The 19,616-nt window shown below is 45.1% G+C and overlaps 1 protein-coding gene across 1 annotated transcript in view; it reads left to right on the top strand.

Annotated features, from left to right (window-relative positions):
- Positions 1-19,616, top strand: part of FLT1 (fms related receptor tyrosine kinase 1) — a 451,054-nt gene that overhangs the window by 278,858 nt on the left and 152,580 nt on the right. Inside the window, exon 17 of the mRNA XM_086935163.1 lies at positions 6,211-6,346. Coding sequence (XP_086791289.1) covers positions 6,211-6,346 — 136 coding nt within the window. The remainder of the gene's footprint in view (positions 1-6,210; positions 6,347-19,616) is intronic.

Here is a 19,616-nt window from a genome sequence, read left to right on the forward strand (position 1 = left end):
TCCGCTCGGCAATCCCGTGAATTGCAGGAGAAGAAGAGAAGATGGCCGCCCGGGGGAGGGGGGAGTTGCAAAAACAAGGAGCAAATGGCGTCCGGTCCCAAACAAGGATTCCCCCTCAGCATCAGTTCTCTCTGGCAAGGTCCAGCCGCGATATGCACAAGGCGAAGCGATCAAAATCCAAGGCAAGCATGTTGGGAACAAAACAGGGGGACAAAGCACTGGTAGCCAAATCCACGACACCTCAAGTGACTGTACACAAGCGAGCGCGGGGCAGGAGAGAAACCATGTATCAGTGTCTGCAGTAGTAATTGGCAACAGACCGCCGCCCGCCACAACAAAGGTTACAGTATCGTCCTCAGCAGCTCCTTGAGACAATGTTGCGGCGGCAGGCTGCGGCAACCCCGGTCCGGAATGATGTGGGTAACACTTCTCCTGTTTCTGGGTGGAATCCCGGGCACAGGCATCCAGTCTCGCCCCCAGCGCGCTACAGCTGCTCTGCACCACCGAACGCAGCTCACCCAGGGCTGCCAACACATCTGCCAGCGTTACATCAGGCTGTGGGGTCCCCATTGTCTCAGTCCCTTGAGGTGAATGTGCTCCGATCACATGCACGCCGGGGTGTTCGCCGTTCCGTCGGATCGCCCTTCAGTGACCAGCCACTGGTATCGCCATCTTGTCTTCCTCCCGAATCTGAAGTGCCGGGGGAGGACAGGGGAAAGTAGCGGGACGTGACCCGGCTGCAGTAGATAAACCCTGGCCAGTAGTATCCCGCCCGACGCAGGTGGCTGCTTAGAGCCGACAATTGCGTGACGCGGGTTTCAGACCCGGGCAGAGTGCGCCGTCCCAGTCCGGAGGGACCCGTGGGACAAAGCAAGTATGGCGGCCAAACACAAAGGACTCGCTGGTCAGGCGCCCCTGCCCTCCGTCTCCGTGTAGTCCGGGGAATGCACAACGGTCCCCGTCAGCAGGCAGCACTCAGGTCGCGTCCCAGCAAAGAATCGCCGTTCAATCTCACCATCCCGGCAACAGGGTAACTGCAGGAGGGGACGAGAGGTCCGCAGAGCGTCTCGGAGCAGGCTGGGTCCCGGGCCAGGGCGCGCTTGCCCACAACTTCGGAATCCGGGCGGGTGGAGAGGCCGGCGGAACACCGGTGACATCAGCTCCGTGGCCCGCACCTTTCGGGTTAAAAACTGACAAACGAAGCAAGCTGGATCTAGGTGCGGGATACCGGGGCCGGCGGAGCCGAAGGCTGCGCGTCCGCTCAGGTCGCCATCTTGGCTCCTCCTCCGGCTGCAGTTTTAAATGGTCTTCCAGATTAATCAAGCCCAATTCTTCAAGACAAAATGAGGCAGGGGTTGCGAGCGCTATGATTTACCGCAAATACTACTAGCCAGCCTCCCACAACTCCGGCAGCAGGATGTGACGTCACCCGCGCGGCAGGAATCAATCTCCTTTTCTGATGAAATACATTGTAATACTGCCTGCAGCAGCTGCGACTACCTCAGCCAGCATGCTGCCAGTTGGAGCAACGCGCACACGCCACGGCGTGCTGCCAGCTGCCACTCCAGTTTAGTTTTAACCAGCGCTAGCTTAAGTGACAGCTGAGGCGCTATGTGTGACAATGCATTTCAGTGCGGTGATGCGATGCACCACACTGAAATGCGTTGGTCTAACGCCTGATGTGTGGTACTTGGCAGGCCTGGGGTAGGTTGTGGGACAGCCAGAAGCCTTCTTAAAAATGTATTCTCGATTATTCGAAGGGATTTACTATTGGAATAACCCCAGACACCAGCACCAAATGAAACAATAGAAAGGCATTTGTTTTTAAACACACAAAGCAATTATTCCATTGGCTTACTCCCTAATCTTTTAGAAAATCTAAAAACAGTGTCAAATGCCCTTTGAAAGCGCTGCTCGGAAATGGCGGACCTGTTCCACACTGAAATACTTGTTTTTCAGTGAACCCAAGATGCCATCGAAACACTTCACACACACTCACAAAGCAAATCAACCTTTCTTTACTGATATCCTACTTATTTTCATGCCTGTGTCATGTCAGTAAATTACCTAGCACTTAATATTAGTATCAGGCTGATTTAATAGAGTTCTTATATTGGTTCTAAATGCAGAGAACAGGTGTTACTATTACACAATGTAATGGTACTTAAGTTACCTACCTGACAAGGATGGAAAGTCTGAGTCAGAGATTTGAACTATGACCTATGGATCACCCCTTAATGGAGCAGCGGGAGCTTATCTCACTGAGCCATCCTTTGCTTTTCGTGGGTATGTGCATCATGGAAAAGTACTGCACATTAGGCAAACCTGCAGCAGTCCCATGTGGCGCAGTTAGTAGTAACCATGGTAATAAGGGCGGCAGATGAACCAAAGCCGCTTGTAGTACAGGCGCATTTGCCGTTTCATCCTCAGGGGGCACTGCAGGTCACAAATCGGGGCAACGCCTATTGAGAATTTGAGGAAAGGGTCGAATAGATAAATAATCTGACTGGGCAAACCCTAATTCCAAGGCCCTCCTAAAAAAGTAATACCTGAAAACTGACCTGCTCTTGTATATAAATGACACTTTCACAGCCAATGCCTCGCCTGCAATTTGTGTTCTGGGTCGAGAGGATGTTGTTCTTCGAATCCAATCCATCGTATTGTTTAGTTTACCATCAACAGAGGAAGTGTACTAACTTGTTTGCAATGCAGCCTTACACCAGCTCTTTGATTGGACAAGAATTGCCCAGACAAAGTCCCAAGGAAACAGGAACTGTTATCGAACAGCCCAGTGTTGTGACGGCGAATAGTTCTGAATCCTAAAGAAAAACACCATTCAAACTATAAATGCGACAATACATTCTCATCTCGCATCCATTTTCTTGGTGCGTTTCACACAAAAATGAGTGAAACGTATTTTCACCAGTTGTTTTTTGCTCTTTTGTTAAGATACTTTTCGTTCTTCAAAGTTTACATATCACGCCATGTGGTAATTGTTTAGCAAAGAATGCACTTGGATTGAATTACAAAAATAACCCCGTGTCCAGTGCAGCATCTAAGAAAGCAGTCAGTGCCCGCGCATTGATTTGAAAAGCCTTGGGCCATAGGGTTCACTGCTTATTGGCGATGATCGTTGAGGTGCTGATAGGGTGTGAGTACTGGATGGAATTTGCATAAGTGGCTTGGATGTGCAAACTCAGTCTGAACTCACCTGCAGCACAGAAGGTTGTGCTCTTTCTCCAGTGGGATCACAGATTAAGCCTGGCGTGTCAGGCCGCCTGAAGGCTTCATCTAACACTAGACAGATTGACATAGATCCATCATCATGTTTCAATTCTAACAGCCTAATTAATGTGGAACAAAGAGTATTTTGCGGCTCTGCTCTGATGCCAAAGGTTCAGTACACACCACCTAGACATTGTGCGCCTGTGTGAGTGCATCTACAGTGCACATGGGCGGTGTGTTTTTAATTTTAACTACCAAACAAAATATATGTTTAGTGTTCAAACTCCCTTTCTTTTTAGGTCGAGCCTGGTCAGCGCATGCGCTGCTCTGCGAGGCATGCTGTATTCGAGCATGGACTTGAAGCTCCATTCACTCTCCGCCCATAATTTTCATTGGCTTGTGTCATTGTCCTTTGTAAATACTGGCATCTGATTTGTTAATAGGCTTGTAAGTCTCTTCTTAGTAACGCCTTGTCTTCATTTGTAACCTCTCATGAGGACGGTCTCTTTTCTGTTGTTACACTATGCGCCTTATTTAGTCGTAAGCACTATTTTCTTTAATGAGTTTCTCCTACTGCAGGCACAACGCGCTTTTCTGCAACATTCACAGCGCAAAGCACTCTTTCACTTTCCAAGCAGCCCAGGACAATGGTGGCCGCTTCTTGTAAGTGAAATTGGTCTCACATTTGCAAGAGTTTGAGCTATTGGCATTGTGTAAATGACTATTCAAACACAAGGAGATGATGGAGGGAGCGCTGGATTCAACCCAGATCTGTGACTGGGGGTGAGTGTCTGAAAAGTTTCAGTGCTCCGTCCATCATCTCCTTGTGTTTGCTTTGTTCGCCTTAAGTTGGCAGGGTATGCCCAGATGTGGGACCCTTGCTCACTTTGCCACGGGATTTAAGCTAGCCTGGCTGATGAAGGGTGTTACCCAGAAACCGGTCCCAGGATGCTTGAATCCGGTTCAGGGAAGGCCTGGCTTGGCAGTTCGGGCTGGACTGTTCCCATGAGGCACAGGGTCAACACTGATTTGCATATAGCTGGGTCTGAACTGAGGTGGCGAAGTGAGCTAAAGAATGATGATGGATTCAATCCAGATCTGTGACTGGGGATGTGTGTCTGAAAAGTTTCAGTGCTCCCTCCATCACCTCCTTGTGTTTGCTTTGTTCGCCCTAAGTTGGCAGGGTATGCTTAGATGTGGATCCTTTGCTCACTTTGCCACTGGATTCAAGCTAGCCTGGCTGATGAAGGGTGTTACCTAGAACCCGGTCCCAGGATGCTTGATTCCGGTTCAGGGAAGACTTGGCTTGGCAGTTCGGGCTGGACTGTTCCCATGAGGCACAGGGTCAAGACTGATTTGCATATAGCTGGGTCTGAACTGAGATGGCGAAGTGAGCTTAGCACTGATGATAGATTCAACCCAGATCTGTGACTGGGGGTGAGTGTCTAAAAAGTTTCAGTGCTCCGTCCATCACCTCCTTGTGTTGGCTTTGTTCGCCCTATGTTGGCAGGGTATGCCCAGACGTGGGTCCCTTGCTCACTTTGCCACTGGATTCAAGCTAGCCTGGCTGATAAAGGGTGTTACCCAGAAACCGGTTCCAGGGTGCTTGATTACTGTTCTGGGAAAACCAGGCTTGGGAATTCGGGCTGGACTGTTCCCGTGAGGCACAGGGTCAAGACTGATTTGCATATAGCTGGGTCTGAACTGAGGTGGCGAAGTGAGCTAAAGAATGATGATGGACTCAACCCAGATCTGTGACTGGGGGTGAGTGTCTGAAAAGTTTCAGTGCTCCGTCCATCATCTCCTTGTGTTTGCTTTGTTCACCCTAAATTGGCAGGGTATGCCCAGACATGGGTCCCTTGCTCACTTTGCCACTGGATTCAAGGGGGCCCCCTCCATGTACTTTGTGAGAGGCTCCCTCAAGTTTCATTACGCCACTGCCAATGAGGGCTGCTACAGAAAAGTTAAGTCACGTGCTTTGGTTTCAGGGTGCAAGACAGTTTAGTAGCAAAAAGTTTATTGTATTAATCACATAGATTGCAATAGATATGTGGCACATAAAGACAGTTTTTCCCAAAAAATTCACATTTATTAAAACAGAGAAACAAACTTTAATTTATGCATTATTAAACATTATTAAGACTAGGGAAAACGAGTTGTACCAAGCATGATGCAAGACAGTTTAGAACATGTATTATCAGGTAACTGGGCCTGTCATAGCATGTCCATATCCGCATATGAACCAGTTAACAATCGCCCCAATGGCTTGGCTCGTGGTTTGGATCCAAGAATCAAGTCAGATTCATGGCTGGTCCGTCCCCCACTATAAGTATAGACATAGCCTTTTCTAGGCACTTAAATGCTTTGAAAAAGTCTTGGTAAAGAAACAACTTTCAGTAATAGAATATATGCGTGTGTGAGTGTGAGTGTGTGTGTGCCCGCGTTTGTACATACAGTGAATGAGTGGCATGTGGAATAGCTGGATCTGGGGCAGAAGTGCTTTGCTACTGCATTGTGATGTAGTCAGAGCTCTTTAAATGGGCCGGTACTGCCCGGTACTGAGTATAGAGCACTTTTTTAATTTGAGAGGGAGAGTACCTGCACTTATCAAGAAAAACATAATACTTTTAATAGGAGAGTACCAGCACTTCTCAGAATCAAGCAGGTACTCTGGTATAGAGTACCAGCACTTCTATTTCTCCATTTCAAGCACTGGGTATAGTGATCTTTAAAGAGGTGCATCTCCAACTCTCTGAACTTGAACTGAGTTGAGGCATATCTATTCTAGACAACCAGGCCAAAGCATGCATAGTTTTCATGAATACGTGATGTAAGAAGTTTTGAAGGCACAGATATCTGAGTGGTCATTGGAGAGGAAGACAGACGTAATACATTTGAAATATCCAATCTTAGTTTAATTTATAGAGTCTGTTGACACTGTATTCGCCCTCCTTCAAGTAATATGCTATCTTCTGTATTTTGCAGCCGACGTCGCCTGAAGTTAAGACTGACTACCTGTCCATCATCGTGGACCCAGAGGAAGTTCCTTTAGATGAACAATGTGAACGTCTTCCCTATGATGCAAGCAAATGGGAGTTCCCAGTGGAAAGACTGAAATTAGGTAAGCATGTAAGGTTAAAGCTGAGTTTCAATGGCTAAGTAGGGATTATTCTTTTTTTTTTTTAAATATTGTTCCCATTTTAACTGGTTCACAAAGAAACTATGGAGGCAATAAAAATGGACTATTAAGAAAATAAGTCAATTTCACGAAGTACACATCATAATGTTAGTTTCCACATATTTGTAATGTAGTAACCACTGACTGTGATCACTTATTGTGCAGAAAAAATACCACTGCACTGAAGAATAAGATTCAAATTGGGCCACATTTTTACACAACATTCCCTAGTGTTCTAAGTATCCTAGTGATTGCAGAACAGAGTATGATTTCAAAACATTGTGATGTATCATGTGGTCATATGTTCTCAGAATATTGATGCATAACATGATTAAGTGTGCCCCCACACCTCGTGGTACTGAATATAACCATCTGATGCCCTATTAAAATTGTGGTACAATCGGGGGTGGTGATGGACGGAGCATCTGAATCAATCAAACACTCACACCCAGTCAAAAGATCTGGGTTTAATCCATCACGTTCTTTAGCCCACTCTGCCACCCCAGTTCAGACATGGCTATATGCAAATCAGTCTGACCCTGTGCCTCATGGGAACAGTCCAGCCCGAACTGCCAAGCCATGTCTTCCCTGGACCGGAAACAAGCTTCCGAGGACCAATTTCTGGCATTCCAGCCATCTTCAGCCTGGCTTGCTTGAATCCAGTGGCAAAGTGAGCAAGGGACTCACGTCTGAGCATACCCTGCCACACTCGTGAGTCCCTTGCTCACTTTGCCACTGGATTCAAGCAAGCCGGGTTAAAGACGGCTGAAATGCCAGAAACCAGTCCTCGGAAGCTTGTTTCCGGTCCAGGGAAGGCATGGCTCGGCAGTTCGGGCTGGACTGTTCTCATGAGGCACAGGGTCAGACTGATTTGCATATGGCCATGTCTGAACTGGGGTGGCAGAGTGGGCTAAAGAACGGTGATGGATTAAACCCAGATCTGTTGACTGGGTGTGAGTGTTTTATTGGTTCAGATGCTCCGTCCATCACTACCCCCTTTTGTACCGCCCTATTAATATTGTGTCACAGAAAATTCCCAAATATGCCATTGTGGCTGAAGGCTTGCGCAGCATTGTGCCAGATATTATGTGCATTGCTATGGTAGATAAAATGAACAATTTAATGTGGGAGAACATGCAGGTCACTATGTCACCACTGAATCCAAATCAACAGAAGAGTGACTAAAAACGAAAAAACACACATAAGAAGGTGGAGGTAAAGACATTCAATTACTGCCACCAAAACATGAGTTCAAGAAAACGAAAGAGCAATAAGGTAGGTTTTGCAGACGCAGTGCAGAAAAAGACCCCTCAGGCACCAACTGAAAGTCGTTGCCAGTTGTCTTCATTGGGTTCTTGTTTTGAATATGTGAAGTAGTACCCAACAGTGGTGAAAAGTGAGTTAAAAGGAGTGTGGACTACTCCCCAAACTAGAATGATTCATTTAATAAAGGGGTAGTTCTAACTCCATTAAAAACATAAGTGAGAGGAGGACGTAAAGATGGTTGTGTTAATTTGAACCAAAACGTCCTATACATAAAAATACAAAGGTCGACATGTTTCTGCTATGGTGAGCCACTAGTCAGCTCAGCATTCGTCAGGACCATACAAATCCTTGCCTCGTGGGTAGCGCACGCTAAGGCGCCAAAACCACCTGGGGCGGGAAGGACATAAAGATTACAAACTTGTTTGTAACCGGTGCACAGGAACTTTCTCGTGCAATCCCTCCTTTGCGTGAGGGATGATGAATCTGAAAAAAATCAATAGACATGGGGAGAAAAACTAAAGCAGAGGAGACATTTCCTACTCATATAATCATTGCGAATTCACAGTTTATCAGAAAGTGAAAGTAGAAAAACACACCTAATAGTCAATGAATAATAGTGGCATTAAGGTATTCAGTATATCCCACCATATAATGTCCATTGGGGAGACATACCCATTGACTTTAACACATATCATGCCCCTTAGAAATAAAGCAATGCATTAGCATTTGCAGTGTTCAAAAGAGGCATAATTGCCTGCAAATTATCACCTTCGTCGATGCAAACACAAACCATTATGATGTGTAAGCCGCGAGGTGTTATCATAATCAAAGTCAAAAAGTGCCCGTTACAAAGTTAAATAACCAAACTACACCTTCAGTCAAAAAAGACCTAAGGTCTTTAACTCACTCAAAAGTATCAGGAGCAGTCCCCCATGGGCTCGTGGCAGGGGAAAATCTTCATGCCCGGAACATCTGAAAGTTAAAGATTGGGCCGGTAATTATTGTTGTTTCTCTCATCAGAAGCTCTATCAAGGGAGCATGTGCCCAGATTAACCACATGGCTGCTAGGCGTTTTCCCGTCCTGCGCTAGAAAATCATAATCACCATAATTCATGACGAGCTGGCCTTGTCATCCGCGCACGGCAGGTAAGCGCCATGACGAGCCCAGCTCGTCATTAGCTTCGAAGGGGTTAAGCAGCAAGAGGTAACAGAGAAAATAATACACGCTACCGCCTCACTTCCTTCTTTCCCGGCGACTGCCCTCCAAGGAACCTAATCTGTTGACATCCACGGCCCGGAAACACGGGACCTGCGGGGACGATGGTTTTTGTAAATGCGTGAACGACGTGAATCACGATCACGTGATCACTGTTCCGTTTCTATGTCTTAAAGAGACCGAATCACTTAAAAGGGGTAGAGCGTGAATTAACATCGTTCTTCTACTTTCAAGCGAAACTGTATTGAGCAAACACAATGTAGGGGTGAATAAGAATCATATTTAAACCCACGAGCCATTAGTGCATTAGTGTCTTGTGCATTCAGGAGAGCATTAAAACGTGGATTAGTATCGCAGCTCCACTCTCACATGAGAACTCTTTTTGAAAGACACAGTCAAGGTACAAACAGAGCTCCCACATAAATCCAGGGGCCCCCGGATTCCTGCGCATACAACAGCTGCTAGGTTACAATCATGTGTAAATTAAGACATGTCTTTACAACTTTTTTCACTGGCAACATAGGGCTGTTTCTGAAACAAAAAAGGGCTGACAATGACAAAGAACATAAATGCCAGGGTATCCCAAAGAAAGGTGGCAAAAGGACATTCCATCATCAGATAAAGTAGAGTGGTACACTTATCGTCACATTACGGAGCCCCAGGGTATAGCATCATTCAATCCCTGTAAATGCGTGCAAAGACGGTAAATCCATCTTTGTTCCTTTTCAAAGATACTACTTTCACTACCTTGATTAATTTGCTCTATCACCGTCCATCTGATGTTGTTCGGGCAATGCCCACGTTCCAGGAAATGAGCAGTTAGTTTTGTTGTGCTTTTCTGGCATCTCACATTGCTGCGATGTTCGCAGATGCGTAGTTTTATTTTCCTCGTGGTCATCCCCACATATTTGAGATTGCAGGGGCAAGTGACTAGATAGATAACGTTACTTGAGTTGCAGTTTGTATGGCCTTTGAGATGCCAGAGTTTCCCAGCTTCTAGATTTAGTGTCTTCGTCGCTGTTGTAAGATGGCAAACGCTGCAAACTCCGCATGGAAAATGGCCATTGACTGGGGGCAAGCCCCACGTGGCGAGTACACTAGTGTCCCTGATCGTATCATTGGTTCTGGGACGGGTATGAACTAGTGCGTCTTGCAAACTCCTTTCACGCTTGTAGGAAAATAGTGGTTTCTGCCAGTTACGCCCATTGCTTGTTAGAATTCTCCAGTGTTTGCCTATGCAGCGACTTACAGCATTTGAAATATTGCTGTAGGTCGTCACACAGGTCAAAGGTGTCTCGGCTTCCCTGTCCTTGCTGTAATCTTCCAACAAGGCCTCCCTATTTTGATTCTTGGCCCTCTTGCGACTTTTTTTCAGAATTCTTTTGGAATAGCCTCTTGTAAGTAACTTACTTGTTAGATCTTCTGCCTGTTGATTGAAATCAGTCAGGTTGCTACAATTCCTACGAATACATAGGTATTGGCCAAAAGGTAAATTCTCCCGCAAAGGACGCGGGTGAAAGCTCGAAAAGTGGAGCAGATTGTTTTTGCTGGTGGGCTTATAATAGGTTTTAGTAGTTAGATGGTCGCCAGCCCTGGTTATTGTAACATCCAGAAACACGATGGAGTTTGGGTGGTACTGATGGGTGAATTTAAGGTGGGGATCACATGTGTTTACCCAGTCAAAAAATGCCAAGAGGCTTTCTTCAGAGCCTTGCCAGATTAAAAGCACATCATCAACGTACCTCTGCCACAGGATAACATTGAGAGTGTAAGGATTAGTAGCCGCAAGGATGTGAGTTTTTTCAAAATTGTGAACATACAATCCCGCAATGCTTGGGGCAAATGTACTGCCCATTGAAGTCCCCGTTTTTTGCAAATAGATCTTGTCCTGATACTGGAAGAAGTTGCGCTTGAGGGCTAATGTGGCGCAATCAATGATGAAAGTACGGGAGGTGGTATAATCCCAAGTTGTCTGTTCTAAAACATCAGCCAAAACTTTTATGGTTGCATCTTGCGAGATGCAAGTATACAAACTTTCTATGTCTAAAGAGACTAGAAAGCACGGCTCTTCAGGCATCTTAACTGTTAAAAGCATGGCTAGAATACTTTTAGTATCCTTGATATAGGTACTTGTAGACTGTACCAATAGTTTAAAGAAAAAATCACAGTACTTAGAAAGTGGTTCCAATAAGGAACCGATACCCGAAACTATCAGTCTTCCCGGGGGTGGGAAGCTGTTTTTTATGAGTTTTGGGTAAGGTGTAAAAGTACGGGATTTTACCTTCAGAATTCGTTAGGAAATCTGCTTCATGTTTACTTATAAAGCCATCCCGTTCTGCTGTCATAACCAACTCCATGATTTGATCTTTCAAGAAAGGAGAAGGATCCTGATGGAGAACAGAGTACCTTCTTGTGTCATCAAGAAGGCGTCTGCATTCTTGATCATAGGCGGTGGCATCCTGTATAACGATGCCGCCCCCCTTATCTGCACTCTTGATAACAATTTCAGGATTTTTCTGGAGTGAGTGGATGGCTTTGTATTCGCATGCCGTCAGGTTTTTGAAAGGTGTAGGTTCTTCGAGTGACTCTACCTCGTGAAACACCGCCTGCTCAAAAACAATTATATCAGCAGGTATTTTAATTGGGAAGGGGGTGTGAAGGTAGACTTGTTCCTAACATTTGTGTCACTGGTAGTAGCCTGACTATCTGCTGGATTTTGGTGTTCAAAAAAGGTTTTCAACCTTAAGTTTCCTAAACAACTCGCTGAGTTCACATTGTAATTTAAAGCGGTCAAGACGTGGTGTAGGTATAAAGCCCAGCCCCTTCTCCAAAACAGAAGTCTCATCAGGATTTAGAGAGATTTTGGACAAGTTTTAATCAGGGTTTGGCATTGCTGGGGCCCGCCCTCTGCTCCTGAGTCTTGCTCCGTGTGTTGTCGCCCACGGAGTCTGTTGCTTCCCAGTGCACTTGATTCACTCCTCTTCTCTTGCCACTGCCCCTCCGAACTAACCCTAAAAAAAAGGCTGGGGGTACATATTCTGTTGGAAATGTGGGGGTGGTGGTGCAAAATATGGGTTCCAGCCCATATTGGGTGGATAAGGTGGTTGGTTGAAAGGATTTGGGTAAAAACCCACACTCCCTTGTTGTTGATAGGGGAACCACTGTGGGACATTTTGGGGTTTCCTGCCTCGACCCCTACCACGCTGTTTGTTTCCTCTACTACCAGTGCTAGATCCACTGGAGTTAGAATCCTCCGATGTATCAGAATTATAGTTCGTTCGGTCAGGTGGCGTGTATTCTGAGCTAGCATACAGGTAGGTTTTATCATGTGACCACCTTTTTAGGTCCTTCTGGAATTTTAGGACCTTTGATTGGGCAAGATTTTCTTTATATTCGTTAAGCTCCTTATTGAACTCCTCAAGTTTATTTTTTAAACCTGTTATTGTTGTCTTTATGTGGGTTTCCGTTGCCTGTATTTCCACTAGAAGGGCTTCCGACAGGCGTAGTGCAGTTTTTATGATCAGAAGGGCCCAATCGTGTGTACAGTGCCAGGCAATCTGTGCCCATTCCTTTCTGAACACACTATCTTCTAAAAAAATTCGAGGTGCGTTGGTCACTAAAAGACCTTTAGGAGCAATCTTATTTGTCAAATATTCTTTCATCATTGTGCCATGTAAGATGGCTCTAATACGACTCCTCGTCTGTTCGCCCAACTTATCCCAATCGGAGGTTTGTGATACTGCTTGAGCGACTAGGGAATCAGCAAACAGGGAGGGATCGTTAAGAATAGCATCAGCCTCCTCTCTAGAGAAGGACAAACCTGAGTCTTCCATCATGAAGGTGTAGACGGTGCACTTTTCAACAAGTATAAAAAGTAATTTTACTCTTGCAGCTGCAGGCTGCCAAGTATAAATAATCAGCAGGAGAGAAAGGGTCAAAAGGCCACTCTTATACCCCTTTTGAAATACTGAATCCGAATTAACAGAAGAGTGACTAAAAATTAAAAAACACACATAAGAAGGTGGGGGTAAAGACATTCAATTACTGCCACCAAAACATGAGTTCAAGAAAAAGAAAGAGCAATAAGGTAGGTTTTGCAGACGCAGTGCAGAAAAAGAACCCTCAGGCACCAACTGAAAGTCGTTGCCAGTTGTCTTCATTGGGTTCTTGTTTTGAATACGTGAAGTAGTACCCAATAGTGGTGAAAAGTGAGTTAAAAGGAGTGTGGACTACTCCCCAAACTAGAATGATTCATTTAATAAAGGGGTAGTTCTAACTCCATTAAAAACATAAGTGAGAGGGGGACGTAAAGATGGTTGTGTTCATTTGAACCAAAAAGTCCTATACATAAAAATACAAAGGTCGACATCTTTCTGCTATGGTGAGCCACTAGTCAACTCAGCATTCGTCAGGACCATACAAATCCTCGTCTCGTGGGTAGCGCACGCTAAGGCGCCAAAACCACCTGGGGCGGGAAGGACATAAAGATTACAAACTTGTTTGTAACCGGTGCACAGGAACTTCCTCGTGCAACCCCTCCAGTGCGTGAGGGATGATGAATCTGAAATAAATCAATAGACATGGGGAGAAAAATTAAAGTAGATGAGACCTTTCCTACTCATGCAATCATTGCGAATTCACAGTTTATCAGAAAGTGAAAGTAGCAAAACACACCCAATAGTCAATGAATAATAGTGGCATTAAGGTATTCAGTATATCCCACCATATAATGTCAATTGGGGAGACATACCCATTAACTTTAACACATGTCATGCCCCTTAGAAATAAAGCAATGCATTAGCATTTGCAGTGTTCAAAAGAGGCATAATTGCCTGCAAATTATCACCTTCGTTGATGCAAGCACAAACCTTTATGATGTGTAAGCTGCGAGGTGTTATCATAATCAAAGTCAAAAAGTGCCCGTTACAAAGTTAAATAACCAAACTACACCTTCAGTCAAAAAAGACCTAAGGTCTTTAAGTCACTCAAAAGTATCAGGAGCAGTCCCCCATGGGCTCCTGGCAGGGGAAAATCTTCACGCCCGGAACATCTAAAAGTTAAAGATCGGGCCGGTACTATGTCACCACGCCACACAATTTACTTAAAATCTTGATTCTTTTTTTTTTTATTGATTTTACAGCGAGCCAGTCATCATAAAGCGATATATAAGGACATATACACACATGGCATAATATGACATGGTACAACCAGTATAGGATAATATACTTTAACAATGTCGGACATCCGTAATCGTCTTCAAATGGCAACATACAATGAGCCGGTATCATTATAAAGTCTCTAACATCATATCAAAACAGGTCATTCTCAGTATTCCCGTGTGCACCAAAAGTGTGGCGAAACGGATGGCAATTTTCTAAATCTATCTGAATGTAATGTAGGTAAAACATCTTAACAAAAAACAAAAAATAATCATTCCACCTCCCCTCCCTCCTGGCCCACAATATCCAACAATGGCATTGGCATATCATCCATATCCACAGGTATGTGCAACTTGGTTTCAAAGTCCATCGTAATTGAACTATACAGTCCTGTTAACGTACCTAGCATAGCCCACAGGCAGCATAAGGAGCCCAAGTGTCCCATATCCGCAGGTCAGACCCCCTTGTAACATCTCCAACATATCCTAGTAGGACAAAATATCTATTGCAGCGTATTCTTTTAACATTGCATACCAGTTCAGCGAAATCGGTGTTTTCCTTAGACCTCTATATTCCTTCCTTTTCAATTCAGTCCCCTCTGCTCTGCCCCATTTAAAAATTTCGGTGTGCCATTCCTGTAAGGACGGGGCTCTAGTGGCCTTCCATCGTGTGGTTATGGCTCTTTTGGCTAGGAGGAGCGCAAGGTTAGCAAAACGTGAGGCAGGGTTGCCCTTCCTTTCACGGGGTCCCAGGCCCAGTTTGCAGTATTCCAAAGTGTCATTTCGGCACACCGGGGCCACAGCCGTCAATATTTTGAACACCGTCGCCCAGTAATGTCCCAGTCTAGGGCAAGCCCATTCCATGTGTACCAATCCCGCATTGGGTGCATGGCAGCACGGGCAATCATAGTTCGCCCTTGTAACACTCAGCCTGCGTGGGGTCAAGCACACCCTGTCTAACAACATCAATTGAATACATTTAAATTTAGGATTACGGGAAACCTTCTTGGGGAACCCCAATATAATGTCCCACTCTTTGACTATAAATGCTCAGCCCACGTCCCCTTCCCACTTGTTGCGTACCATCTGTAATGAGATCGCTCTCTCGGTTCGAATCCCGTGAGCTAGCCATTTTGTCAGCCCGGCCCCGTTACGCATCAGGTACTGCATGGTAAGTAGTGAGTTCGTAGGTGGTTCAGTATCTTCAGGCGACCATGTGTTGCGTATATTCTGTAAAGAAGTCTCCTAGTGCAGTGATACCTGCCTCAGTCCACGCCTGTAGGGAACGGTCAGAGGTTATTCCTGAACGTGTGGGGATACCCAGCAGCGGAATAGTTGGGGCATACAGTGCTCTCTGACCAGTATATCTCATCACACTCTGCCAATAAGTAATACCTAATTTCAATAAGTGGTGTGTTGACGCCAACGGGGGAGTTTGTGGTAGTGAGAGCCTGTGGATGATCCCCTTATCCCTATCTCGTGAGGACATATCCAGCTCATGCAAATTGCGATCAGCAAGTCAATGTGCCACCTACTGCAACTGGCTGGCACAGCAAAATGCACGCAGATCCGGCACCCCCATCCCTCCATGCTTCTCGTGAAGTTGCAAATTCGCCAGGCTAATACGTCTATGCCCTGAGCCCCATATTAGATACGTCACCAGAGAGTTCAACACTTTAAAGGACCTCGTGGGGACAAGTACCGGCAGGTTGGTGAAGAAGTAAAGGAGCAGTGGCAGTAGTACCATTTTTGTGATGGCCACTCTGTCTGCCACCGATAGGGCAAGTGAGACCCAAAACTGAATTTGGGATTTAGGAGCGGTAATCGCACGCCCCAGGTTGCCATCTAGAAGGTCCGAGTTATTGCGATAAATTTGTAGTCTGTTGCTATGTGGAAGGCCCAGGGACCGAACTGAGAAAATCTGCTCCTCTCATTGCTGTCAAAGAAATACACGTACGACTTGGCGGCATTGATAGCCAGGCCAGAGAGGCCTTGGAAGGACTCAAATATGAAGGGCATGGGATGTGGATCAGCACCCAAATCCTTGATGTAAAGAATGAGATCATCCATAAACGCTGAGACTGTGTGGGTCGTACGACCATGCGTTATACCCCAACAACCTGCAAAAGTGCGGAGTTTGTGTAGGAGTGGTTCTAACACCAGGAAGAACAACAACGGTAACAAGGGGCAGCCCTGTCTTGTCCCCCAAGCCACTCTATATTGTCCTGAGACGTGCCATCCAGTGCGTGCTCACGCCGTGGCGTTCGTGTACAGTAAGCGCACCCATGCTATATATTCCTCAGGTATGCCAAAGCTTGCGAGGGCATAGAACATATTGTCCCATCGTAGGGAGTCAAACGCCTGCCTCAGGTCAAGGGATATGCAGCCTTCTGTAGTTCCCATACCGTGTGTGCCTAACATAACTTGGTGAGTGCTGTGCTTCTACCAGGTACAAACCTACTCTGATCGGAATGTATCAGCGCGGGAATAAACTGATTAAGACGAGTGGCCAATATCTTACTCAGGATTTTATAGTCCATGTTGAGGACTGATAATGGTCTATAGCTTGAAATAAGCAAAGCATCCCTCCCGGGCTTCAATAGCAAAACCACTAACGCCTGCAATGTAGTAGCAGGGAGCCCACCTCCCTCCAATGATTTGTGTTAAAGACATTGCAAATGAGGAGTTAACAAGTCGGCATACATTGCGTAAAATTCGGCCGGAAGGCCATCATTCCATGGGGTCTTATTACGTGATAATGCCTTAATCGCCTGCCGTATTTCCGCCCCTGTTATTGGTCTTGGTAGGTCATCGCGCTGATTTTGTGTGAGTTGGGGGATGCATATACCATCAAATAATGTTTCAAAGTCAGTCTTAGCAAGACCGGGCAATGGGCCGTAAAGATGTTCATAATAGTCTTTAAACGCGGTATTGATGTCTAATGGCGTGTTTACCACCACATCTATGTTGTTCCGGATTTCAAATATGGGTGTGGGCAGGGGTCGTTCCGGACCAACTGAGCCAGCAGTGGCCCTGACCTGTCGGCTTGTGTGTGTTGTTTTTGTGTGTATAACCTGTAATCTACAACACGTAGCTCTTCAAGTAGCTCCACGTATTGAATGTTAGCCTCTCGCAATTGTGTCAATTGGTCGTTCGTCCCTGCAGCATCCCCCTCCAGCGCGGCCAACCTGCCTTCTGTCTCTGTAAGACGCTCTATAAGGGCGAGTCGCACTCCTGTCTTAGTGCTAATTGCCACCCCCCTGATAACCGTTTGGAAGGCATCCCATTCTACTTGTCAGGAGGTATTCTCTGAGAAATTATTTACGATTGCCTCTGAGAGAGTAGTGCAGAAGACCTGATCCTCCAGCATCTCAGGTTGTTGTTTCCAAGTTGGGATCTGAGTTGGAACCTTACCCCACTGAATAGTTAATTCTACAGGGTTATGATCCGATGTAGCTTTCCCCATATGGAGCACCGAGGTAATGGACCCCAGTAGGGCACCGGAACATAGGAATCGATCTAGCCGAGTGTGTAGTCCGTGTGGTGGTGAATAAAAGCAGCATTCCCTGACAGGTTCATTAGTGCCAGTGTCTTCGCCATTGACTCTCTAGGCACACTTAGCCTGAACATGAATCCCTAATCTCATCCATCTGGCCCTGCACTCATTTGAGCTCATGTGATGGTTGTACAATAAACATACCACCACACCTAGCTCACATTATTAAATGAATCAAACATTTTCTTGTGGTACAAATCCATCACTAGTGTTTTTCTTTTGTTTTGTCTTTTTAAATTGGTAGATCAATTTTCCTCCGAAAAGCCCACATGTTTATTGTCTGTCAAAAAATGCATGGCAGTGGATATCCCTGGGCTACTAGAAGCATTCAAGGAAATGATATCCAATGGAATTCACACAGTGAGGGCAAATATTTAGGTGCCAATTTACAAAAACATGTATTACTACGGAAAGTAATATTAGAAAAGTACTTTTTATGTACTCTTACATGCCTTTTTGAATCAGCCCCAAAACGTTTGACTCTATATTAGTAAAAGAGTCAAGAAGGTACTACTGTTACTAATTGTAGATGAATATTCACTGAATAATTTCAAGCTACTCCCATATTAGGAGTTTTAGGTCCAATTCCCAAAGGCATGTAAGAAAGTGTATGTAAGAGTAGTACAGGAGTACAGTTATACACATACTTCAAAATATATATGTGGATCGGTGCTAAAGTGTAATATTATATCTAATTGGGATGAAATTGGAATATGTCCGAACGTTACCCTATACAAATATTGGTACCTACATTAATGTAGCAAATTTACAATCAGGAAATGGCATTGCTATATTTATCAGATGTAATAGCTTGCTGTTAAATTTCTAATGCAAAGTCACTCAAAAGCATCGGATACGATTAATATGAAATTTAGGGAAATTGTGGAGCATGAATTGTGATGTTTGTATGCAAAATGCAAAAATCCAACATGTTTTGTTTGAGAATTTACTTCAGGGAGTCCTCTCAAGTATCTTAAACATGGTACGCAAACAATCCATGGCACTGATATCTTGAGGGAACAGCTGTAGACATAAGGGACTGAGGCACTGAGTCCCTTCTAGGCAGCGCCCTGAGACCTGGCCTGTATGTAAACATTCCCAATGAAGACGTTCCAACTCTAAGTTCCTTACAAGCAGAGGAGACCTATTCTTTACATCTGGAACACTTACAAACCCTGAACAAATGTTCTTTTGAATATCCTCTTATTCTCTTGAATGCTCGCTGGCAAGGTTTGTAACACTGTGTTGATTTGAACACTGTTGTTATGATAAAATCCGAGAGTTCCTATAAAAAAATGAAATACCATTTTTTAAATGTGTTTATACTTTGTATTCAACAGAATGATGGAATATTGATTCTGCTGTGAATCACATAAGGAATCACAAAACCATTCTTGGGAAACAGCCATACCTGCAGTTGTTAATGGGTGCTTTCATTGTGAAGGCACCAGGAATGGATTTCCACAAAATGGCGGCCTAGACCATATAAACTGCCTGTCACATTCACTTTATTTTATTTCTCACACTTATAACAAGCAGTCAAGGATTTGTGTGAGACACTTGTCACATAATGTTTAAAGTGACTGAGGAGTGGGAAGGAGGAGAATGCCAGACTTCAGCATTTTACACAATTGCGCTTTAAACTTTATCTTCTGACTACTGTGAGGGAATTCGGGGAATATTAATATAAAATTAGTAATAACTCTGGGCGTAGTTCGCGGGGTAGCGCTATGCGTAGCTACACAAAAGTGCACTTTGCACTACGCAAGCTACACACAGCGCTACGCGAACTGCATAATGCGCTGTTCGCGATGATTGCACAGTGCCAGATGCTTGTCAGCACTGTGCAATCATTGAAAACGGCATCTTGCACAATGTGAGCTGTCTTTTACTGCCACTCGAGTAGATTTTTACTCGAGCAGCAGCTTTCTCAACGCGAACTGGTAGTTTCTCATCGCGAGCATACCCGACCACTCGCAATGAGAAACCTGACCTCCCTGCGTTGAGAATCTCGCCG

Source organism: Lissotriton vulgaris, chromosome 8 (assembly GCF_964263255.1).
Source record: "Lissotriton vulgaris chromosome 8, aLisVul1.2, whole genome shotgun sequence".
Lineage (NCBI taxonomy): Eukaryota > Metazoa > Chordata > Amphibia > Caudata > Salamandridae > Lissotriton > Lissotriton vulgaris.